This window comes from Malania oleifera, chromosome 12, assembly GCF_029873635.1.
Source record: "Malania oleifera isolate guangnan ecotype guangnan chromosome 12, ASM2987363v1, whole genome shotgun sequence".
In the NCBI taxonomy this organism is placed as follows: domain Eukaryota; kingdom Viridiplantae; phylum Streptophyta; class Magnoliopsida; order Santalales; family Ximeniaceae; genus Malania; species Malania oleifera.
This window is the reverse complement of record NC_080428.1, coordinates 87,267,972-87,294,889: the sequence shown is the minus strand read 5'-3', so window position 1 is coordinate 87,294,889 and position 26,918 is coordinate 87,267,972. Positions and strand designations below refer to the sequence as shown.

General features: G+C 33.6%; 2 protein-coding genes across 2 annotated transcripts; one reads left to right on the top strand and one right to left on the bottom strand.

Moving 5' to 3' along the window:
• The first annotated feature begins 1,939 nt into the window (after positions 1-1,939).
• LOC131143686 (uncharacterized) lies at positions 1,940-12,463 on the top strand. Its single transcript, XM_058091923.1, has 6 exons — positions 1,940-2,316; positions 9,186-9,444; positions 9,652-9,688; positions 10,002-10,107; positions 10,328-10,438; positions 12,046-12,463. Exons 1-6 carry the CDS (start codon positions 1,984-1,986, stop codon positions 12,160-12,162), a joined length of 963 nt encoding a protein of 320 aa, XP_057947906.1. The 5' UTR covers positions 1,940-1,983; the 3' UTR covers positions 12,163-12,463.
• Positions 12,464-12,797: 334 nt separating this feature from the next.
• LOC131143687 (cytochrome b-c1 complex subunit Rieske-4, mitochondrial-like) lies at positions 12,798-17,129 on the bottom strand. Its single transcript, XM_058091925.1, has 2 exons — positions 16,817-17,129; positions 12,798-13,733 (listed from the first exon to the last, which is right to left on the bottom strand). The coding sequence occupies exons 1-2, from the start codon at positions 17,010-17,012 to the stop codon at positions 13,090-13,092; spliced, it is 840 nt and encodes a 279-aa protein (XP_057947908.1). The 5' UTR covers positions 17,013-17,129; the 3' UTR covers positions 12,798-13,089.
• Between the last annotated feature and the right edge of the window lie 9,789 nt (positions 17,130-26,918).

Below are 26,918 nucleotides of genomic sequence, written 5' to 3'. Positions count from 1 at the left end.
CCGGAGGAGCAATTTCATGGAAGAGTGCGAAGCAGTCAATAATTGCTACATCCACTATGGAAGCTAAATTTGTAGTTTGCTTTGAGGCTACAGTTCAGACTAATTGGTTGCAGAATTTTATTTTAGGACTTGAAATAGTCGACAGTATCGCCAAGCCGCTAAAAATTTATTGTGATAATTCCGCAACTGTCTTCTTCTCTAAGAATGATAAGTATTTCAAGGGTACTAAACATATGAAATTGAAATACTTTGCTATTAAAGAAGACGTACAGAAACAAAAAGTGTCAATTGAACATATTAGCACCAATTGTATGATAGCAGATCCTTTGACGAAAGGATTGCCGCCCAAAACTTTTATTGATCATGTTGAAAAAGATGGGCATTATTGAATCTTAATGTATGTTGTTCAATTGATATTTGAGCTCAATAATGAAAATGTTTCTGTTATTTCTGTTTTCCATTTTGTATACATAATTGTTATGGAATAATGATAACATGATTAAAGTTGGACCTAATGTATGTCTCTCAACTAAAAATCATTATATGTAGTGGAACTTGTATTGTAGTGCATGGAAGGAACTATGTTAATAAAGATGATATGGAACAGCCATGACTCCTACAAGTTTTCTACATATTAATGATGACTAATGTATGCGTATTATGATCAACTATGTTAAGTAATTTCACTTGAGTCAAGTGGGAGAATGTAAGACATAAATAAATTACCTTAAATAAAATTATGATTATATTTATGTAAGTAATATGAAAGGTTTTAAATTATGATTATATTTATTTACTGTTAGGATTGTTGGTGTGGAGCCGTCGGCAGCCGCACCAGCCCAGCCACCGACTTTGACATTGAAGAATGATGGCCACCTGCTTTGCAGACTTTGCTGAAATTGCAAGCCACCATCTTTGATTTTTTGCTCCCCCCTCCTATATATATATATATATATATATATATATATATATATATATATATATATATATATTGCTATGTGTTGTAGTGAGTTGTGAGAGGTGTGTGTGGTTTGCAGAAGAGTGTATGTGTAGTGTGCTGAGAGTGCAAAGAGCAGAGAGTTGTGGTGAGAGAGGGAGTTGAGCAGTGGCTTCTCCTTGTATTGTTTCTCTCAGTTTATAGTGCAGTGGTGTGTGCTCCCGTGGACGTATGTTAGTTTGGACCGAACCACGTAAATCTGGTGTTCCATTGTGGATGTGCTTGAATTTTTCTTCGTGTGTGATTGTTGCTCCAGGTTTAATCCCCCAATATTTACATGATATGAAAGTTTTTTAAATATAATAATGTTATAATAATATTGATTTCCCAAATATGAAGAGTCTATTTACAATAATGACTTCTAATTACTTCTCGAAATTTGAGGAGTCATAATTATGATAAGTTATGAATGTTAATTAATTACTTGATGGAAGTGATTAGTAGATAAAGGTAGTTGAGACTAGTCCTATCTCATCTTAAGAAGCTTGTACTACTTTTCCATCAAATTAAGTAAAGTACATGGAAACGTAAGGTTGCGAGATAGAAACACAAAGCTTAAGGATATTCACTTGGAAGCATGAATCAAGGTATGCGTTTCTTATTTGTTATACAAAATTATAAGTTTTGAAAATCCAATGTTTAAATCATGTTTATTTTAAATTTACAGAAGTTTCTAGTTGGTGATTGCCAAGAGAGAGTGAGAGAGGAGAGAGAGAATCTATAAATACTTGTAGTGCAAATCCTAAAGCTAGCTTATATTATAGTCTACTCCCAACTTTGATGGCAAAAGAAAAAGAAAATTAGCCTACCAGAAAGAAATATTAATATGACACAACTATGACTGTTGTGAATTTGGTAATGGTTTTCATTTCAATTCATCCAAGTTACTTTAAAAAAAAAGAACTATAAATGATGATTAAATATTAAAGTAATTAATTTTCAAACACAAGGAGTCGGCAACTAACACCGTCACGAGCTCGACGTGGATGCGCCAAAGTCAGATGGTCCGCTCACCACATCTTCATGGATTAACTTCGTCGAATTTCTCTCCCTCCCTCTCTCTCTCTCTCTCTGTCCAAGTCTACCTCTCTCCGTCCAAATTGAAGTTGATAGTCAAGGGAAGAGAGAGAGAGAGAGAGAGGAAGCAATCTGTTCTTGATTGCCTGCGCGAGCTCATACAGATTCAGGAACTGGGAATGGAGTTCAAGGTCTCTGCTGCAGAGGAATCAGAACAAATGCAGGATAGCAATAATGAGATAGAGCAAAGCAAAGTGGGTATCATGAGAGCCCTTGTCGAAAGAGAAGATCCCTCTTCCAAGGTTCCCTTCCCTCCTTCAATTCTCTTCTCCCCCCTTCCTCTGCTATTTACTATAAGCGTCATTTGATTTCTCCTTTTTTGGTACTGACTGTTTCAGCTTCATTTCACTTAACCCATGACTGTTATTATTAACCTTTACTCTTATGTTCTACTAATCTGCTAGTATTTAGTAATTTTGTAATTGCCCATTGAGAAATTGAAGCCGAAAGGGCATTTGGTTGAATGGAATCGTGGAAATTAAACAAGACCCGTTGTAGTAATCGTCACTTGTATTTGCTATTAACATCTTAGAATTTAGTAATTTTATTATTACCCGTTAAAAAATTGAAGTCGAAAGGGTATTTAATTTAATGGGCTTCTGGAAATTATAGGAAAACAAACGGAACATATTCCTTGCATTGCTCAATTTTTTTTTTTTTGTTTATTTATGGTAACTCTGCAGTTTGCGTAGGTATTGCTTGAACCTTTATCTAATATTTTCTCCATAATGAAACTGTGAAATCGTAGAAAACATAGAATAAATTAAAAACTAGATACGCTTGCTTTAATTGTCACCCTAAATATCACTATATAATTTATAAATTTTAAAAGTAAAAAATCACTATTATTTGTCTTGCGATTCCATAAAAAATTCATTAAATTTGAAAAAAGGAATAGACAGCTTATGTACACCATCACACGATGCTTGTATATGAGCATCTTTGTGCTTAATTGCTTACAACAAAAATAGAATGCATTTTAGGTAAAATTAACAAATTGTTATTATTCGACTTATATTTTTGTAAGGGTAATTAATTTTTTTAAAAATAAAAGTACATGTGTCAAACACAACATGTGTATAACCAAAAACTAATGAAGTTATCCAAATCAATACCAGATCTGTGATGTAATAAAATTATAACATTTGATCACAAATTAGTGCTCTATTCTTAGTAAAATTGCTTCCTTACAAAAGGAGATGGAAGAGAAGAAAAACTTGTAGTAATTCTAAAAGATTACCTTTGACAATTGCTTCTAGCAGCAAATGCTTGAAGTTGCTTATGAGGACACTGAGAACTTAGTTACTAAGTTACTGACTTCAACTCATCTCTTGTTTTTGTGTGCTACAAATGCATATTCTTTGCATACTAAACAAGAAAGGAACTTGGACATATATATAGAGAAAAATTGGGGTGACGAAGACAGATGAGGAGAGGAAATGTCATTGGGAGGGGGAAAAGAAAGAGCCATGGGGAGATGAAATGTTGGAAAAAGGGCGTGTGAAAGAAAGAGATGATGAATAAAATGAGAAAATAAAAGTGTAGGAGAAGCATACATTCAAATGGAAAAGCAAATGAGGGAAGAGTGGAAGAGCCATTCGGGGGATTTTTGAAATTCGTAATTTTGTCTTGGATTCCTATCCTCTCAAGTGTGTCCATGAGGGAAAGGGTCGAGCATGTTTCACTCACTTAGTCTACGCTACTTAAGAGTTCTTGGGATTTGAGGGTTGGATCCCTCCACAATATGGGTGTTAGCGCACCCAAATCAATTGGCATTGAATTAGGAAACCAAAGTAAGAGATGACATAAGACAAAGTATAAATCCAAGCCATATAGTATCCTAAAAGTATCCTAAAAGATGCTTGACCCGTTGCCGATGGGACATCCTTAGAACATGGAGAATCTAGCAAGTCTAGTTAACAACAAAGGATATTTTGGGCCATGTAATAGTTATATACTATAGAACACCAACAATAGACCAATAAACTGGTGACAACTAAAAATGATGAGGTAGCCAAGCTAGGTGAGAGGATATAGGAGTGGAGTGTGTTAAAGCTTAAATGTTTTTGGAGTGCAGTGAAAGTGGAAGTATTTTTTCAGCCCTAGAAACTCAACTGGCTGGGTCATCACTGTCCTAGCGAGGAAATTCCACCTTTATACAAGAAGAACCATGATCACGCTCTCCTTGGTAACCTTCTTTGCGCATGTATGACTGCTCTCTACGATTAGCTGATGTAGAGACATCATCTTGTCTCTCTTTATTGGAAGATGTAATGAGTAGTTTAGATAGCAATGCTTGGATCTCTTCAAATTGAGACTTAAACATATTACTAAGTTCAACCTTTTGCCTAGCTTCCATTTGGAACTTAGCTGAATTTTTTGAGGCCATTGCATATGAGTGAAGATTAAGAATTCCAATCTTGCTTTTGTCAGTGGGTTAACGGAATCCACTAGAATGCCGGTTTTGATACCAAATGATAAGACATAGGGTTTTATCGTGGAGAAATTAAGGATATTTAAAGGAGGAAAAATAGGAAGAGAAAATAGGGCTTGATCACTTTGAGGGAATTTGCCTCCAAATTAGCCATAGGCTATGAATTATGCTATTGCTTGAATAGAAAAGCCGTGTAGGGTTACATATATATATATATATAGGATAGGGAAACTTACTCCTATTAGGAATGTAGAATATCCTAATTCAAGTCCTTGATGAACTTAATCCCAATTGATTTGGGAATCCTAACACATTGAATAAAAATCCCAACATTAAATAATCCTAACATTAAATAGAATCCCAATTGATTTGTGAACCATAACAGATTAATTAGAAATCCCAATTGATTTGGGAATCCTAACAGATTCACTCACATGGTGTCACAATTTGACATGGAGTGTGTACTAGGGAGATCTTGACCATATAAAAATGGTTTAGGCTTCAACCTTGAGGCACCATTTACGAGGCAAAATCATAAGGCCAGCCAAAACAAATAGTACCTTAGTGGAGGTGGGTTTAGATTGTTGCATTTAACATTGTTAGCATTGGGAGAATCTTTATGCAAGCTTGATATACATGGGTGAGCACCAACTTGATCCAAAAGCTTAAGTCATTAGGTTTTGGACCCAACATACATAAAAGCACCCATCATCTACTGGATTTTTCTTATTTGGAACAAAATCACAAGTTGAATTCTCAACAATCTCCCTTTCACTTGTGAATGTCTAATCACTCCCCCTTGAACTAAAATCATTCTTGATTACTCCTTGTCATGCAACCAACTAGGAGCCACTATTCAACCATGGCAAAGGGCCACGAAAGCATGGGAGTAAACTCATTTGCGGGATTAGCATATGTATAATCCACTACTCCTTCTCCACAGTGTGCATTCGCAGGCATGCATAAAACTCAGGTTCAATTTGAATAGTCTCCCCTTTGAGCGAAAATCATCTCACTCATGGGAGCAAACCTAGTTTTCCAACAATTGCCCAAGTAGGTCTTACCCTCGTGCCTTATGTGCCTCGGATTGCATTCCTTGTGCTTTCGATTCAATCCTTCTTCCCACGTCCTAATCTTATTCAGATCCGTTTGTTAGCCTAGATGGTATTTATTGGCCCGGGTCACAAACTTGATCCTTCAACTGTTAATACATAAGGCGAATTAGTTTTACATCTTGAATTTACGATGCCACTTGCCTTTCCTATGCATGGCCTTGTCAAGCAATCCCTTTAGTTCACGGTCTTATACTCGGCTAACAAGGGTCGTCTAAGTTGGACAAATGGATTCAAGTAGGGTTTAAATGTGGGAAGTAGGATTGATTCAAAGGCACATGGAATGATGTCTGAGGCATGTAAAGCATGGGGGTAGGGTCAACTTCCAATATGGGACAAATTCACAAGTAGAATTCTTAATAGGTATAAAAGCCACCGTAGGAGTACTGCCATGTCCCCAACTTCGGTGAGATATTGTTAGTTTGTTGGATCACACAATTTTGCCCCTAGACGCCTTATGAGGTTGAAGTCTAAACTATTGTTGTAAGGCCGATATCTAGTGGATGGAATGTGGGATATCTCTAAGGTGGCTCTAATATCAAATGTAATGGTCTCAACTCAACTCCAATGAGGCATTGTCCGCTTTGGACCATTGGGCCTCACGGTTTTGCCCCATAAATGATGCCTTGTTAAAGCTTAAACCATTCTTATATGGCCAAGATCTTCTTAATACATGTCCGATTTGAGATCATAACATGTTCCATCTAATCTCGAACATCAATGTTAGAGTGACCCACACATCTTTGTAGGATCTACACGTTTGTACAGGATCCACTCACATGACAAGTCCCCAAAGTAGATTTGATACCAAATGTAACGGTCTCGACCCAACACCAGTGATGTATTGTTCAATTTGGCTCATTGTGCCTCGTGGTTTGCCCCCATAAAATTTTCCTTACAAGGTTGAAGCCTTAACCATCTTTACATGGCCAATAACTCCCTAGTACACATTTGATTTGGGGTCGCACAACCTACTTAACCATGGTGTATGTTGTTTGCAAATGATATTGTATTAATTGATGAAACTAGAGACGGAGTAGAGGCTAAGTTAGAATTATGGAGAGAAACTTTGGAATCTAAAGGTTTTAGGATAAGTAGAAATAAGACAAAATATATGAAATATAATTTTAGTAATGACAGGAGGAATATTGGAGACAAAGTTAAATGTGATGATGAAGAAATAAATAGCACTTGTAGATTTCGATACCTTGGATCTATTATGCAAGTTGAAGGGGAAATTGAAGATGATGTAATGCATAGAGTTAAAGGAGGTTGGGTAGAATGGAGAAGTGCTTCAAGTGTGCTCTGTGGTCGTAGAATAGCCTTAAAATTGGAAAGGAAGTTTTATAGGACAGGCTATATGGACCGGAATGTTGGGCGATGAAGAAACATAATATCTGAAAAGTGAAAGTTGCGAGATGAGAATGCTTAGATGGATGAGTGGAAAGATAAATTAAAGAATGAACATATTCGCGGTAAGTTAGGTGTAGCTCCTATAGAAGATAAGATAAGGGAGGGACGACTCAGATGATATGGACATTTGCAACGTAGTCCACATAGTGCATTAGTGAAGAAGAGTGAGTTAGTTGCTGTGGAGGGTAGTAGGTAGGGGTAGACCTAAAATAATTTGGGAGAAAATAGTGAGTAAGGATTTAATATCCCTGAATCTGTCAAAAGAAATTGTCCATGATCGCATAAATTGGCGAAAAATGATTTATATAGCCGGCCCCACCTAATGGGATTTAAGGCTTGGTTTTTTGGTTGTTGTTGTTTGTTGTCTTCCTTAATACAAATAATTGGGTTATACTTCTTTATTTTGGCTCTTATTTTTCTGTTTTTTTAGTCTGATTTTTTCATGGTGCTAAAGGATTGGTTTCTTTGTGTTAAAGTTTGACGTACATTGTTGGCCCATAACCTAATAGGTAAAGTGGTAATCTAAATGGTATCAGATCTGATTACTAGGTCTTAGGTTCTAGTCTTGTTGTCCGTGTTTTCTGTGTGGTGTTTTAAAAAAATATTGTGCTTCCTGTGATGGATGTTATTTATCATGTGTTCATCTCTCCATGTGCTATTGGGCTGCACATGTGGAAGAGTGTTAAGGCTTGATATACATTGTTGGCCCGCAACCTAATAGCTTAAGCTTTTAGGTGAAGTGTTAATGTAACACTTCGTTTTAAATTTTCATTTCTATGATTGCAATTATTATTATTATTTTCAATGAACCCTTAAGTAATTAATATGAACTGAATATACAAAAAGGTTATAAAGGAATTAGTTTATGCTTGCAAGTTGTCACTGCATCCCTCGTAATTCAAGGTTAATGGAAGAAGGTAAGTGATCTAAACATTGAAGGAATAAGATAGGAAAATACTGCAGATTAGAAAATCCTTCAAGACACATTACAATGTCGTTTTCCTTAAAACGTTATTTGCCCCCACCAGATTGGTGTGTATTAAGTAAGCAAATACGTTTCCAGGATACAATGAAAGCTGGAATATAATCTGATATCAGTTTGTGTTATACGCAAGCGAAAATTAATCACAAACACCCTTTGAATAATCTGAACAAATTTTTTGGAATTCTATTTCTGCAGATAATAGTTACTAAATTTGAAAAAGATATAATTTGTGGATGCTCTATGTAACAAAGAGAATGAAAGAATGATGAATTTTTTGTATTTTTCGTGGTGTTAATTTTGTCTTTAACTAGACAGAATTATGCCTTTTTCTGAAAGGTTGCATCTGTTCAAATTGTGAAACAAATTTGACCTGGTCGCACCAGGCATTGACCTGGTTACACCCTTGGTCGAGACCCATAGGAATTCATGCTTAGTCGATGGTGTCACACCTGGTCTCCTGGTTGATCTTAAAAACTATAAGATTAAGTTTAAGCCATCCGATCATGATCAATGGTCACGATCTCACAACAATGCAAGCGTGCAAAGGGCTAAGTGTTTGTATGCCAACTAGATGTGCCACTAGTGTCCTGCAGCCCACGCCACGCCACGCCACGTGTGCAAGTGCGGACGGTGCGAAGGGTGCACTAGAGTACATACTAGCACTATCTCTTAACCAATTTTAAGAGATTATTCCACCTTATCATTTATTAATGACCTTTCCTTTTTCACTTTTTCCAATGTGGGACAAACCCACATAACAATAAACACTCATGAATGCTTTAGAAAATTCATAAATGGAAGACTTTAAAAAACCCATAAAATCATATATTTTAGAAAATATTTCAACAAACACAAGTTAGTAAGAAGAAATTAACAATAATGTGTACACTTGTGTCCTTGAATTTCAACTCTAAGAAAAATTGAGGACAAGTGCTCCATTTTTGCTAAATGCAAATTTCCTAGCATCAATATTCAGTCCAATCAGCTTTGATAATAATGAATGATGATGATAATGATGACAGCTATGATGACAGCAGCATATACTCATTTAAGATTAAGTGTTTGATTTGTAATTTGTTGGATTTATCGCATTGTCTGTGACTCTGCACAATACTCATTAAAAGGCCTTTTTTTTTTTGTTTGCTGACATTATTTTCTTGTTTTCAGGAAGTGGATGATTTGATGATCCGGAGATTTTTGCGAGCTCGTGATCTTGATATTGAGAAGGCTTCTAACCTATTCTTAAAGTACTTAAGCTGGAAGCGAACATTTGTTCCCAATGGTTCCATATCTGCATTAGAGGTCCCAAATGAGCTCTCCCACAACAAGTTGTTTATGCAAGGTCTAGACAAGAAGGGACGCCCCATTACAGTTGTATTTGGTGGGAGACATAAACAGACTAAAGGGAGTCTTGAGGAGTTCAAGCGTATGTAATTGCTTCACAACTAATTCGTACTAATTTAATATAAATTAGTTTCAGACCCTAATCCTTGATTTGGAATTATAGCCTAAGCTTCATTAATTCATCTCTGATCTCTCCTGTCCATACCAAGTTAATAATAATTTTAGTATATGCAAATCATAAAGGGCACTTATATTCTGATGAATTGGGATGCATTCATTCCTTTTACAGGCTTTGTGGTCTTCAGTCTGGACAAAATATGTGACAGGTAATCCACTTCCCATTTCTTGCATTGTATCCCCTTTTTTTATCCTCTTTTAAATTTAGATTAGCTGCCATGAAACAGATCTTTTGAATCGGAAAGTATAAGGTATCATACTGTCAAACAATGGACACATCATTATACTCTAAAAAGTAGCCTCCTATGAAATTTATTGTTTGGATGGTTATTAGGTCATTGTAAACTACAATGTCTTCCCATAGATAACTAATCTCCATCCATCTCTTATCAAAAGGAAATTTTAGAGTGTTTGATGTTTTGAAATATTTCAGCAATATTTAGCCTTATTTCCATCTTTCAGGATGCCAAGAGGTCAGGAAAAGTTCATTTGCATTGGAGATCTTGAAGGATGGGGCTACACTAATAGTGACATTCGAGGATACTTGGCGGCTCTATCTATCTTGCAGGTTTAATTTTACATGATATCACATTTCATTAAAGATTATGTGCATGCTCAATTATCATAAAAGTAAATAGAATGCAAGAAGCATGAATGAACTCATTCTTTTGTTGGCGAAAGCTCGTGTCTAGCTGTTTGTTTTTAAGAAAGCATCTATCAGAGTTTTGCAGTAATTGTACATAAATTACACCCAAAAGGCTTGAAACAAGCTTTTGATTTGATTGCAGGATTGTTACCCAGAGAGGCTAGCCAAGTTGTTTATAGTCCATGTGCCTTATATATTTATGACTGCATGGAAGGCTATTTACCCATTTATTGACAACAAAACCAAGAAGAAGGTAAAGATTCAAAACTCCTTGTAAGATATAATTTGCATGCATTTTGATTAAATCCTAACTGTAAGCATCTGGCAGGATACTTCAAGAATTTTAAATAATATTTCAAAATAAAACTTCTTGGTCTTTTTCAAAACTAGCCGTGGGCAGTGTGCATGCACTACGGGCGTGCTTCAATCCCAAATTTGTCGTTTTTAGGGAGATAATGGCCTAAATGGGGAGTTATGGGCAGTTATTAAAAAACTATCAACATACTAATTTATCCATTAGATGAGAATTTTATTTTGATTTTAAACTTATAGGAGGGCCTCCAAAAAAATCTTGTGCTTCATTGTCTCCTGCCACGCTCCCCATTTTATTGTCTTGTTGGGCAGAAGGGGAATGAGCTCCTACGCGACAAGCAGTAGGAAGACAACCACCATCACCTTTATTACTATTCATCAAGTTCCAGGCACCTTGTCCATCCAGACCAACCACTTCCAACTATTATCTTCATTTGTTTTTCTGTCCAAAAATATTGTCACCTTCTGGCTCAAAAATTGATTGGGCTTTTGAAGCTTCCTTGAGCATGCTTACATTCACTTCAAAGCTTCTGTTACACTTCTTTTCCCCATGGCAAGAATCTCACAACTCTGGTAGGGCTGTCTCTCCTCATTCAATACTTGGAACTATAACACTGAAAAATGGTCATCCAGAAGCTCAAAGAAGAACCTGCGTGAACTATCAATATAATCTTCTTGCGATGACTTCCATGTTATTTATTTATTTTTTAATGGCAAAATTGTCGCAAAGCTCAAAAAGAAACTTCAGTTGTACACATAACAAGATGAGATTCCCATATATACCACTGCTTTCCCCTAGTGTCCTGCCAGTAAATAACAATAACAACAACAATAATAACAAAATGAGGCAGAGTTGGCTACATAAATCTTTTTCCGCTGCTAGCTGAAGTACTTCAAATTCAAGTAAAAATGCATGATCTGCAAAGCATGAAATTTTTTTTTCCACCAACTATTGCATCCCATTTAGGCAAGGTTTAAAGGCTTCTCTTTTGTTCAGAATTTTTTTTCTCAAATTGAAAAAAAAAATGATTCATTTTAATAATATTCCCAGTAAATGAATATATCATTTGTAGAATTAAATAGTTTTCAGATGTCAAGAATTTTGAGACTGACAGAGACTCCAAAATATTAGCTCTCTGGGAGTTCATTGATGATTTAAAACATATTTGCTCCTGTGGTGCATGTGTAACTAGCACATTTTAGTTCAAGAGCATTGAGATGAATCTTCGCCCCTCGAGATTGAAAAAATATGGGTTTAGTTGTTTCGAAAATTTATGTGCTTTATTTTAAATTTTTTCTCAAAAATTTACAAAAATGCCATCTTATTTTCTAAATTTTCAACTTTTATGAACAGAATTTTGAAAACAATAAAAAAGATGTTTCTTAATTTTTTATGCAGTTGTTAAATTGGAAAATTAGATGTGGTATTGTTTGTAATTTTTAGAAAACCGAACAGAATGAAAATATTCTCTACATTTAAATAGGCCCCAAATTTTCATTACCTCTAACCAATTCCCATTTAAATGTGTGCGCATTATATTTTTGCAGATTATCTTTGTTGAGAAAAAAAAACTCCGACCAACTCTGCTTGAAGATATTGATGAGAGCCAGCTCCCTGACATCTATGGGGGCAAACTATCACTGGTTCCTATCCAGGGTGCCTAATTAGCCAAAGTCACATTGCCATTGCCACTGATTGTATCTTCTCAAGTTACTCTTTAGCATAGCTTCAGAATAAGATGCTGCAGTGGCACCGTTGATGGGCACTAAACCTGCGTACATCCTGTCACTGGGGCATCTAAAATTTCCCCACCTCGCCCATGCATGATCCATTGTATGAGTTTATACATTGTATCCTACCTTCTCGATCTCTCGAAACAAACATGTATTCGCATGGAATAGCAAATGCGATGGTTAGTGAATATTGTTTTGGTTAAATGCAATGCAACTCTTTGGGATGACAAAATCTTCCGGCACTTAAAATCTGAAAATACAAAGCTAACTGTTGCAAGATCCAGCTCCACTGCTCCAATAACTATGCAAAAGGTTCACAGTAGATCCATAACGGTAGCTGGGTGAACCGAAGCCCGAACCAAACTGAGCTGTCTAGCCTTAAAAACTATTCTTAGAAGCTATATCTTTGATTCAGCTGGGTTCTTGATTCTTCAAATAAATGGAACAAAATTTTACAGAAATTAAGAAGCAAAGTGGTCAGACTCAGACTCTGCATATATTTGCCAGGTAATCACACACATTTACATCTCTTTGGGTAAACTCGTTCGCTGACAGCCCTACCAGCATTTTGTAAGATGCTATCTCAAAAACAGCATCTGCAATATTATTCATTCACTGGAATAAACCATAGTGTTAATGCCAAAAATGCTCAACTAAGATCCAGCTATGTAATTCCGGGAACCTTAGAACCCTAACCCTAGCTGGCACCCAATACAATAATTCAAAATCTTCAACAGAGAAGTAAAACAAGGTTGTATCCAATTTTCCCCATCAGATGGAAATTATCAAATCAAGTCAAATATGACCTTTTGCAGCAGCAACATTGTGCCAATAAAATAGGACTGATGGTATCAGTTCTCACCCAATAAGCAGCTTGTTCTCGTCCAAGAAGCTGTAAGTGGGAACCTCCAGATTGAAGGGTGCAGGGCCCTTCCGGATCCTCCCAGAAATGTCATAATGGGAACCATGACATGGGCAGAACCATCCCCCGAAATCACCAGCATTTGGTAGGGGGATGCATCCCAGATGCGTGCAAACCCCAATTACAATGAGCCATTCAGGGTTCTGAACCCTAGTTGAGTCTTCCTGGGGATCGCGAAGTGTCCCAACATCAACACTATTAGCTAACTTGACGTCATCTTCAGTTCGACGCCTGATGAACACAGGCTTCCCCCGCCACTTGACTGTTACGGTAGTCCCAGGCTCAATGCTGGAGAGGTCAACTTCAATGGAGGCAAGTGCAAGAACATCTTTGCTGGCAGACATGCTCAGAACAAACTTCAGGACAAGAAGACGGAGCAAAGAGGCATACACGAATCTGCCACCAGTAAGCACGAAGTAGGCAAATGCACGTTTGCTAGGGTCACCAGGGGGAAAACGCTCATGGTTGTACTCATCATACATAATTTTTGAAGAGGGATTCTTTATGGCTACCTCAGTAGCTGGGATTTCTGAAATAAATCCCATGTCATTCCTTGGTGTAAGGGCTTCAGATGCATACCCTGGGGGAAAAAAATAACCAATCACTCTCAAAACCATCACCACATGGAACAATGAATGAAGCTCAAATAACATTCAATCAGCAAAGGAACATTAAGTTCATATTTTCCATTTTGGCACTGGCAGGATGCAAATATTTGCTGTATCACAAATATAACAACTTGAATTCAACATGTTTAGGCAGGGAGGAAGGGAGAGCTCCTATATGATTATACATATGCAATGACTTAAATGAGCCAAAGTTCTGTAACTGCTTCAATTTTTTTTTTGCAATGGGGGGGGGGGGGGGTTCCAATGGACATTTCTTTAACATATTATCATATAGGTTTGTGTCTAATAAACTGCAATAACATAGACATTCCCTTAATTATAGTGGCAAAGAAGAAATTGGGAACAACAGTCCCTGAGAAAGGCACAACATGTTAGGTTACTGATAAATGGTGCTATGCTAGTCACCATCTGGGAATCTATTTAGATCACCAAGGCCAAATATTTTGATAGAAGCACAACCTTAATCATTTCCAGTTAAATAATAAACTGCCTCTTTTTATAGGTAGACTATGGCCCTTGTTTAACATGATTAATGCATCAAAATGTGTTTACATGGAAAGGAGGCACTGGTAAATAATTTAGCTGGAGCTGTCATAAAAAAGAAATAATCCTCAAATCAATTAATGATCTATGACACAAAGAAGGGATGCTAAAGGAAATCCAAGTGCTAACGTCTGCTGATAATATTTCACCACCATTAGGTTTAATTATCAGCTTACACCTGTAGCACCCAGTTACTGGACGCCATATGCCACTGTAGTTTGTTGGAAGTAAGAAATCAGGTGCATCAGAAAAGTAACTACTATTTGGAGGAGGTACCCCTAAAAAAAAAAAAAGTCCCAGATAGATTGCGGCATTTGTGCATTTGTGCTCATGTGTAGCAACACAGACAAGTTTTCAAAGTATTAAACAAAGATAAAAAAATGATTCCAATTGGCACCATCCCACATGAAAAGAAAAAACGAGTGAAACTGACAATTTTACCTTTAAATTTTATTATATTTTCTTCCTTTAGGTTCCACCACCTAGTTCTCTTGCACTAATTAATATTATCCTTCCAAAGGGATAGCCACAAGTAACAATTTGGTTTAGAGTAGAGTGGTTCATCTTGCATCACTGTGGGTGTTGGCTAATGGCTGTTTTTTTCATGTTTCTCTAGAAGGCCTGCAGCGGGACTGGTCGGCTCTGCTTCATTGATTTGGTTTCAGATTATGATGATCTCCTGGTATAATTTTTTGTTTTTGTTTTAAAGGCTCTTATGCTCCCGTTTTCTCTTTTATTTTCCATTTTTTTCTTTTGTAGCAAATTCTAATCTCTCCTAATAAATTTCTCTGTCTATAAAAAATTAAAATTATCCTTTCTCGTCCATTTTTAATACATCTATCTAACAACAAAACTCTATACTGTATAGTTAAGATAGCACCTAAGATAATTTTATAATTCTTACATGATAAACGATTTACCTTCCTATTTAAGAAAAAAATCTATTTGACTTTTATTTTGTCCACTCTTGAAGGTTATAAAGTAATTTTTTCTATAATACTCTTGAAGGTTATTAAGTATTCCTCTCTTCTTAAAGCAAGTGTTCAATAAAATCATATGACATGACAAAGTCTAAGATCATATCCCCAAACTCATTTTTATCTCCATATTCATGTATCCTCTCATAACTTTTATTTTCCTTTTCAATGTGTCCATTAAAATTTACTCGTTTTTTGAGTCCTTGATATCGCTTGTATAATACTATCCATATCTTTACAAAATTGTCTCTTAAAATTTTCTACAAAGTCTATTTAAGGAGCATAAACAATAATAACATTTATTATCTCTTGGCATAAGATTGCCTTGATTTTTACTACTCTATCCCCTCCTTTGGCATCTACAACACTATGTTTTAAGTTTTTGTCTACAATGATTTTTACCCCATTCCTATATTTTTCTTTTCTGTACCAAGGTTTGAATCCTAATTATTTAACTTCTCTACCTTTCTTCCCTATCCACTTAGTTTCTTTAAGGCAAATTACATTAATTTTTCTTCTAATCATCATGACTATCTCCATGCTTTTACCAGTAAGTGTCCTTACATTCCAAGTTACTAATTTAATCTTTAATCTCTTGAACTAACTTATTTTAATTGCCGACGTCCATAATGATGCAAGAACTCTCGCAAATTCGACACTATACCCGGGCGCCAACACAACACGTTACTTTGGGGCAATGATTTTGCCCACCCTTGCCCATTTTTGCATAAGTGGTAAAAGTGCAACGCGGTGACACTCCAGTGAATAATCCAAGAATTCATATCATAGTAATTTGTAGTAATTTGACAAGTTTCGAACTAAATTTCAGCTACCTAATGCAGTCCTCCTCCTTTATCTTGGGACCAATTATGTGTTAAAAAAGATTAGGACATTGAGTACATATTAGGCAGAGTTAAAATATAATTGACGTTGAAGGAAAAAAATATATATACTAATGAAGAAAGAGGAATTCCCTCGCGTATTGAAGATGAAGAAAAATGCAGGACAATGACATGAAGATTCGCAACATGCAAATTCAAAACATTTTCGCAAAGAAAACTTTAGGTTAGTGACATCTAAATTCAAAATCTTCACTGCTTTACCATAACCATACACAACCGGAAACGAAGAAAAGCGCATGTTGTTTGCAAGTAAATTCAAAAACTCTTCATTGATTCACCGTATATTTATTCTCCTTCTTATTTCCCGTCCTAACAAGAAATAAAAAACGAATTCCCTCACGCAGTCTTTCGTATTCCTAAACGTTTTCTCCAAGTCCCAAATGAAGCCGAAGGGTAAACGAAAAAGGTTACGTGCCAATGACATGTAAATTCAAAAAATTTTCATCGCGTGCTCACATTTGTTATTTTATATCTTATTTTCTTAGATAGACAAGCAAATGAAATCGAATTCCAACGCATTTTGCTTCATTTTCTTACATGTTTTCCAAATCGCAGGCAAATCTGAAGCCGACAGGAAAAAAAAAAAAAAGATTCAGAAGATAAAACCCTAACCTCTGATTTGACGATATCTCGATTCGTAACCGAAGACGAAGGAATTGGAAAAGGAAGAGGAGATGGATCTGGAGCCGTCGAAGGGTGCTTCACCGCGGGGGTCGTTGAAGGGGTTTCTGGAGAGGAGGGCCTGAGAGGAGGTCTGAGAGGACCTCCATGAGAGAGAAGAGAGCCTCCTCGCGGCAATTCTCAGCATCTTCTCTATGCCTGCTACTGCTAGGGCTTCGATTCCACAACTACAACTTCAGGGCTTCGCTTTCCGAGAGATTGAGATTGTGACTTGTGAACTGCCAATGTAAAAAGTGCCTCCTATGAATATTTAAATTCGGTACTACGACATATTAAGTCAAACGACGCCGTACTCTGCTTTTTATTTTTTCTTTCTATTTTTTTTTTAAAAAAAACAAACTCCTTTAATTTTTAAAAACTGTTGAAAAATATATATAATTTAATTATAAACTTGAGTAAAAAAAATATTTTGTTAATCAACCATGTTCATATGAAATGATAAATTTTTTACCTATAATAAAATTATATTTTTACCTTTTCTATTCAATTATAACTAATTGAATTATGAGAATGTAATAAATTAAATTAAAATTTTTTGTTAATTAGTTCTAATATATTTTTTTCTTCTTTTCTTCGCTAACCTAGAATTTTAATTTGGACGAATCCTTTGAATCTCCTTAAGCAACAAAATAGGGGAGTAGGTGCATCGGGCAATGTCCCATTGCTCCCTTCTAATAAATTAAGCTTCTAATAAATTAAGAATTTACCTTTGTATGGAATCGAATCCAAAATTACCCACACACATGTTAATTAGTTGGAATAATGGAATCAAACCAATTATGTACAAATATATTTACTTAATTACATACATACATATATATATATATATATATATATATATTTATATATTCAAAATGAATTGTTCACAATTACGTAATTATGTAATTTAGTTTCAAACAAGATATGCAAATACCATAATGATACGTCAAAATATTTAAACCGGCCTGTTACAATTATATAATTATATAGATATATGAATTATAGTATTAATTATATAATTTAGCTTCAAATGAGAGGTGCAATCAATATCATTATTATGTATACAAAGTTATGTGTATACTTGAATCAAACCAATTATGTAACGACATGCATACGTATTTATTGATTCGGATCACAAAAATAACTCATTTATTCATTTAGATAAGTGTGTAGCTCGTAAATAGGTCACCATTTTCCCATTTAGATCCATATAATTAATTATATGGTTGTGACGTAACTCATTTGTTTATTTGGTTATGACGTCCATAAAACATTTTTATTTACTTTTTAATGCTAAAAATTATTATAAAATAATGTCATATTTTTAAATATTAGGATTTTCGGTCATGTATCTTGGAACCAAACTATTTAATAAAATTTAGGATTGCTTTTAATACTCCAAAATTTTTAATCGAGAGTATATTCTCGTTATGCCTATAACAGATTTTCAACTATTTTTTTTAATTATCCAGATTCTCCTAATTTGACATTTTATTTTCAAGGATTTGAAGTCGTGCTATACTAATACTCTTCTAACCAAACTCTTAATTGCGATCACCTCTAATGCTTCTAAAGCTTTAATTGATTTGCATGGTTAAGTCAGGTATTCAATTAATGGCCACATTGCAATCATATTATGCCCATTATATTTTGGTCCAAGTTGTTAAATTTTACTGGATGATGTACAATAAAATTTTCACTTAGGGATTGTTTGGTTTGTTAAATAAAAAATATTCACATAAAATGATCTTTTTGAGAATTTCATCATGAGAATGAGATGTTAGAAATGTTTTCGTTTGGTTTATATAATAAAATTCTCAAGAATGTACAACGAAGCTCATGTCAATATTTGTCTATTTGGTTTTAATATGGAATTACGGTAGGCATTTTTTTTTTTTTTAAATTATTATTTTTTACACGAAGAATGAATAAAGAATAATCATATTTTCAGTGCAAAAATGCATTAATTAATACCCCCTCCATTAAAATCTGTCCAACCACAGCCATAATTAGTATTAAATTAAATTCAAATTAAAATAAACATAACCTCCATTAAAACCCTAAAATTTTCCTAAAACCAAAGAGTAATATTTATTTTCATGAAATTTCAATGCTCGAGCATGTCACCAGTTGCCAATTATTAAAATATATTTTTCATTAGATCTGATTTGTGTAATACAAAAGTGAGAAATTTTATATTTGTCCATTCCAACAATTTGAGAAATGTTGGCAAAAAGCAAGGATTCAAGTGGGGCATTGAGAAAATTTTTGGCTGTACTATTGATTTTTTTTTTTTTTTAAAGAGGACGGTACCTCCATTTATTTATTAATATACCCTCACTTTTGACGGATGAATACTATGATTAATAAAACAAAAAAGAGAGTACAGAAAAATCCTCCCAAAACTAACAACGAATTAAATTAGGATAACAAAACTAAACATAACTAACACAAAAGATAAAAACATAAATACAACCAAAATCAAAACAAAATACACCAAATTAAACTCTAGAGTTGAACTAAATTATGCACTTTCAGCATTTTATGATGTGCAGATATCTTTTTGTTCAAAGTGATAATGAGTCTGCTCCATGAAAAATAAATTTCTTCTTTTTATTCATTTTTGTTGATTTGCAGTGATGAACATGGGGATCATCCAAGACCTTTGCTAGACAATGATGATTTAAATTTTAAAGGTGGAACCAATATAATTGAAAGGAAGGGAATTCCATTTTTGGATTATGATGCGAGCAAATGATGTCTTCAGTTTAAGCTAAAATGTTGTCATCTCTTTTTGTGGTTTGGTTGCTGCTTCTGGGACATCCTCATTTCTTATAGCATCAGAAAATAGTTAAGAGATTATTCATATTACGTAATGGGTTCTGCCTTTCTGGGAAATATGACTGGCAGCTGAATTCTACTTTTTCCAATTTCTATGTCTAGAATCTTTGCTTCCAGGATATTTAAGGTTGCACCCCTTTGAAGTTAGTTTGCTAGGACATTCAAGTATTGTTTCTGAGGAGGAGAAAGATTGCTGGATGTCGAAGAAAACTCCGCCATGCATGTAGCAGGAGACAAGTGGAAATTCATGGAAAAGAGAGCGAACAAAACTTGAATATCTGGCTGGAGATAAGCTTATGAAAGGTTTGGTTTTGTATTTAGTTCTCATTTCACAAGTTGATCTTCCACATATTTACTTATTTTTTATTAATGTGGAAGCATTACATAAATGTAGTTGTCTCGCCATGACTTTCCATTTTATCGTAATGGTGATCAAACATGGTATGTTTATAAGGTTTCTGTTGCTTTGAGTGTTTGAATATGCAGAATTTAGCTGCCATATTTGCATAAAGGGGATGACTCTCCCACTTACTACCTCCTGTGCTCATAACTTTTGTAAGGGTTGCCTAAAGCGTGTCTTGCTAGTTAAACTTCTATGAGGCAAAGAACATGCGAAGGTAGGAGGATGTTATGAGCACAAAAGAATATCATGAAATACCTTTCTTGCTCAAATGACATATCTAACTTTCTTATAAATCCACTAGTATAATTGACAAATTTATTAAAATTTTCATTTTACCACAAGGAGGCACGGATGTTCCTTGTCTTTAAGGGACTAATCATGGTTGTTGTGAAAAAGGGCTACCTCGATGGGCTAATTATGATTCGTCCCTTAAGTACATGTGCAAGGATGCCTCCTCTTTATGAAATGAAAGTTTAATAATGGATTTGCCAACCCATACTTGTGGACCTTTTAGAAATTCATATATGTCATTTGAGAAAGATGGGCATTTAATGATATTCTTTTGTCACTCGTAACATTCTCTCGCCTTCACATGTTCTTTGTCCGGTGAAAGTTTTAACAAGCGAAGACACTCTCCTAGTAATCTTTGCAGAAATTATGAACACAGAGGGTAGAAAGTGGGAGAATGATCACCTTTCTACATATATGACAGTTGAACTCTGCATATTAAAACACCTAGAAGCCAAAGAAACTATAGAAACATACCACATTGGGCAACCATTATAGCATATGAGAAGTCACGCATGATGAGGGAGCTACATTTAAGTAATGCTTCCACTTGAACTAAAAATTAAGTAAAATACGAGGAAGATCAGCTTATGAAATGAGAATCACCTTTGAGAAATTTATCTCGAGCTAGATATTTAGATTTTGACCGCTTTCTTTCCCCTGAATTTCCATCATCCTCTTGTCTCCTGCTACATGGTGGAGTTTACTTCCACATCCAGCAACCTTTCTCCTCCTCGGGAACGACACTTAAATGTCATAACAAACTACAGCATCAAAAGCATACAATCAAAATATCTTGGAAGAAAAGATTCTGGGCATAGAATTTGAAAAAAGTAGAAACCCACAACATAATATGAACAATCTTCGTTTGCTTTCTGATGCTATAAGAAATGAGGACACCTTAGAAGTAGCAAGAAGGTTTTTCACTTGCTCTTCAGCACCGAGTCGCAGCTATTCCATCACACCCATCAACTCTCCATTAACCTATCAAAAGAAATACAATAAACGTCTTTAGGGAAAATAACGACTATATAGAATATTTTAGTAGCTTTGACATTCAAACAAAACCTTATTGTAGTTTGCATCACGATTTTTATATACTTATATAGACTCATACACAAAGAGAAGATGACCTTTCTCCTTATTCGTAGCTCCTAGCCATGTGTTAAGGAATGGTGTTGCAGTTGGTGGCCATGGTTGGGTGTGCAGATCTGAACACTACCACACTAACCTAGAAGCGCCATGGTAGCACCTTGCTTTATGTTTGTCAATGTTATGGCAGCTTGCTTATGGTGCTTACAAGTTTGTCGCTGATCCTGAGTCATCTTACCTAATGCTTTTATGCTTCTCACACCGCCCACTTGCATAACAAGATACTCTCGGCATGAGAAATGAAAGCTTAATAGGTTTGCTAGTTATATTGTAGATCGATTCATCACTAATATTAGTGACCCATTATGACCCATCACTAATACTCTTTCATTATTTTATTTTATTTTTCAGTGAAAGTTTAGAACCGTCATTAAAAACAAGTATTATTGATTCTTTTATAATTTGTCACTAATAATTCTATTTTAATTAGGGATTTTAAGTTTTAATAACTTGAGTCCTAACCGATTGCTCTCCCTTATTTTGTTTTCCTTCTCCCTTGATCCATAGATCAATCCCACCAAATCATATTTTTATATTTGCAACTTATGTATGTACGAACGTCCATGCTTTACAATTTTTTTTATTTGCAGTGTATAGTAAAATGTTTTCCTTTTCATCCTACCACACTTTTTTTTTAATAGTAATGGAAGAGATCTTAGCGCACAAGAAGTAATCATATATGATTGAGTGCTTGAAAAACATAATGACTTTACAAATGAACTATTGGGAAGGCTATCATATCATCTTCTTCATTTTAACTAGGATGTAACTATCTTATTATCCCAATGTGTCGACATTAAATGATTTTATCTTATTAAATTGCAAAAATATTTTTCATTTTCTTTTTCAATTTTTAAAAATTGAAAAAAAAAATGTCACTTTTTAGTCTTCCAATACTTGTAAAAGAAAAACTTAGAAAATTGAAATACAAGATAAAATAAAAAATAAAAAATAAAAATATTTTCTACAACTAATTAGACAACACCTTTATTTCTTATTCTAACCTTAGGGTTATGACCGTTACGAGTGTATATAACAAGAAGTATAAATTGCATGAAGGAAACAACCTCTTTACATAAAAGTTATGACGACTATATCCGAATCCCCACTAAGTGAGGAGCCTTGTGGTTTGTAGACGTCCTTTTAAGTAAGTTTTAAAACATACAAATTTACACATATTTTAATCCTAAAGAATTCTAGTTTTAATTTTTAAACTAAAACGTCTTTGTACTAAAATTTAATCATCTACATGCAAAATACACTACAACTATTGAATACTACCAAGGTTTTCTAGTTGCAATAGAAGATAAATTTCTGTATTGATTATTTTTCACAAGTTTTCTACAATAAAATATACATGGTAAACACATGAGCACACGTGCGGACAAACAAAAATTATAAATAACATAAGATTTTTTAAATCTAAAGATCAGTTCTAAATTATAGTCTGTAAAATAATTTTAACATAAAGGAGAACATAAACATGAAGAAAGAAAATCTTTTGAAAACAAAATGAATTACTTCAAGCATCAAAATAGATTTTTGATCTCTAAATTAATTTATCCTATTTATAAACCTAAAAAAAAAAAAGTAAACACCTACTTTAGGAGTATTAGCACTGAAGGAGTCCATAAGTGTGTTTGATACACATGGATGAGCATCAACTTGACCCAAAAGGTTAAGTCTATCGGATCTTAAGCCCAACCATGTATATAAGCATTCATCATTTACTCACTTTTTCCAATGTGAGACAAACTCACAAGTGGAATTCTCAACAATTTGCCCCTTATTTATGATTTCTAACTAGTCCCCTTTGAACAGAAGTCATCTTCTCCCTCATGGGACTAATTCTCCAATAGTTTGCCCAAGTGGGTCTTACCACTGCGTCTTACGTGTCTCGAATTGTATTCCAAGTGAGACTTCGAAACCAATCCAACCTCCCACGTTTTGACCCTATTTACATCCATTTTGGTAGCTTAGATGATCCTTCTTTAACTTCCGTAACATACTCCCACTCCCAGAGTTATGAACCATTGGCTTTAATACCACTTGTCAGCACCGAAAGAGTCCATAGGTGTGTTTGATATATATGGGTGAGTACCAACTTGACCCAAATGCTTAAGCCTATTTTATCTTAGGCCCAACTATGTATATAAGTATCCATCATTTATTCATTTTTCCCAATGTGAGACAACCTCACAAGTAGAATTCTTAACAAGAAGGATAATTTATATATAAATCAAGAGGAAATTAGGGCAAAAAAGCAAAAAAAGTAAAAATAGGGAGCAAAACTTTACCACAATGAAATAGATCGTGTTTTCTAGGCTCCATTCCTCTGAAATCTTGATTTCACACTCTAATCAAAGTTAAAAAAAAAAAAAGTTTTAATCAAGAATTACAAAAAAAATAGAGAGAGAGAGAGAGAGAGCGCCAAACTTTATCACAATTGAGTAGATCATGTTTTGGACATTCCAAACTAAATAATCTCATACATAAATCAAATGGAATCAAAGTGAAAAACCTTAAAAGGGCAAAAAAGGAGTTCAACTTTACGACAATCAAGTAGATTGTGTTTTAGAGGCTCCAATTAAGTCTTGGTTTTAGGCTATAATTAAAGCAAACAAACCAACAACAACAAAAAAAGAATTAAGGAAAAAAAACAACAAAATCATACTTTACCATTGCCAAACATATCATGTTTTGGGGGCTCCGATCATTCGAGATCTTGATTTGGGGATTAGACTTCAAGTTTTATAGCAGAAGACTAGTACATCTAGCTTGGAAACTCAGCTTATAAACTGTATAAGGCAAAAGAATGTAGAAATTACTAAACCTAAGACCGGTTCGAGTGCTTTATCTTGTTATAGATGTTATGATTTTATAATGATTCCGTAACTTCTCTTAGGAACTGCTACGAATGATATCACACAAATTTTCTCATCTTTTACACGTCATTTTTGTCTTATACATAATGAATGATATCTTATAAATTTTCTTATCTCTTATGTGCTATTTTTGTCTATTCTATTATGTAACGGTATGCCAAATTTTAATGCAAATTTCAATAAATAATAATAAATTTGGAATCTATATTCTAATTTTTCAAAATTATTTCATGGAGTGGAAAAACTAAAGCAACTAATGGCGTATGTTTGGATGAAGAATTTCATTTAGGGAAGAAAAGGGAAAAAGTAGGTAAAAAATTCATTTTCTATTATATTTTCTCTATATATCAAACTTTATTATAAAATAAAAGATTATTTTAATTTGATTAAAAATTAAGAATAATCAAATGTTAATGACATACAAAATCAAATATTTGGTCATTCATTTGACATATTTTAAAATTTTTTTATTACTTTTTTTGATAATTAAATGTGAAAAAGTAAGTTAATTCATATTTTCCTCTTCTTTTTTTTCAATGTTTTTCAAGTTTTAAAAAAAAACTTAATTAATTGGCATGAATAATAGTTGTCAAAGAATTGTAAAATCTACAATTCACATTTTTCGGGGAAAAAAAAAAACAATTCATTGCAAGATGTTTGTCATTATATATATTCAATTGAGTTATTCATTGAGTTGAATATTGCAATTAATCAAGTTGAATATTTGTAATTCATGCAACAAAATATTAATATTTAAAATTTTTTTTATCGCCTAAAATTTTAACTTGAATGAGTCTTTCAAACCTTTTTAAGTGATATCAAATCGGGGTAAGATGTGACCAATCTTACAGTTCCCTCCGAATAAATCAAGAATTGACGTTTGTGTGAAATCAAATTCAAGACCTCTTATTACCCAAAAACATTGATATTTGGATTTTGATGGGTGAATTCTTATGCTTTTTGCACATAAAAGAGGGATTTGCTTTTTCACGTTATAGATATATGTATATTAATTTTTTATATTTTTTAAAATGTAATGGTTTAAATTAATTTAAATCATTTTTAAATACTTATTAAATTATAAATTACCACCCTTAAGTTCGTGTTTTAAATTAAATATAGTAATTATATATAATTAATTTTCTTCTCTAAAATAAATTATTATTATTTTAAAAAACCTAGCGCTAGGGTGAAAAGTTGACCCACCCCCCCCCCCCCCCCCCCCCCCCCCAAAGGCGGTCCCTTTTCCCTAAATTTCCCATTTTTAAAGCTAGAAGTTCAGTATAATACATTTGGTAAATGATTTTTTTAACTTTTGAATAGTCATGTTTTAAGCTTTTTTGAGAACTTTTAAAAGTTATAACTTTTTCTCAATAAATTATTCTATCCCATTGCTATCCTCACTTTTTCACAAGTATTACAAAATTTTTAATGCACTAATTATATTTTTTAGTGGTCATTTTAGTCATTTAAAATACATTTAGGTATAATACAATAACTTTACCAATCACTTAAAGCAAAATATTTTTGTCCACCAGTCATTTTACACAATGGTTCAAATAATTTTTATAACAATCTCCATCAATTCTTTTTTGTCAATTTTTTTAAAGGTTCTTTTAAAAAGTCATATGCGGTCAAATCAAGCTTAGGGGTCATTTGGTATCATGTCAAAAATTAGAGAAGCGAAAACTGAAAATTAGAAACAGAAACTAAAAACCTATTTGGTAATATTTATAAAACTAAAACAAATTAAAAAAAATACTCATTTTCATCTTTAAATCAAATAATATTATAAAAATATGATTAAAATAATAAAATTAAAAATAATACACATTAAAAAATTACTATAATTAAAAATAAAGTTTATTATAATAATTTTACTTAATTGTTTTACTTTCAAACTTTGCTTTACAATAAAAAATTTATTGGACGTGACAATTAAAAAATAGTAAAAGATTTTTGTAATTGGCTTTATTATTTTTTTAAAAAACTTAAGTATATTTTTCATTTAATTATATTTAAATTCATACGATCATTCAAATTTTGATTTTAATTTAAAAGTATATAAAATGAATAATTTAATCCAAAAAAATTTATTTCTAGATATTAAAATTCTTGATAACAGGTTGTCAAAATAATTGAAAACTAAAAATCTGATTTTTAGCTTTTTGGAAAACAAATGAAAATTGGCAACAAAAACAAAATAACTAATAACATAAATAAACACATTTTTATAATCTATTTCTTCACTATGAAGAAATAGAAGCAGAAGAGAAAAAACAATAGCAATACCAAACAGATTCCTAACGTTTGACTTCATTTTCTTTTCTAGTTTAATCACAAAAATTAAGAAGAATCAAGATTCTAGTTGTGTCCATCTCATGTTCACATTTTGTTAACAGCTCATCGTGTAAAGATATAGAATAAGCGTTACCCAAACTAAAAGAAAAACAAAATAAGCCAAAAAAAATAACAACATATTAAT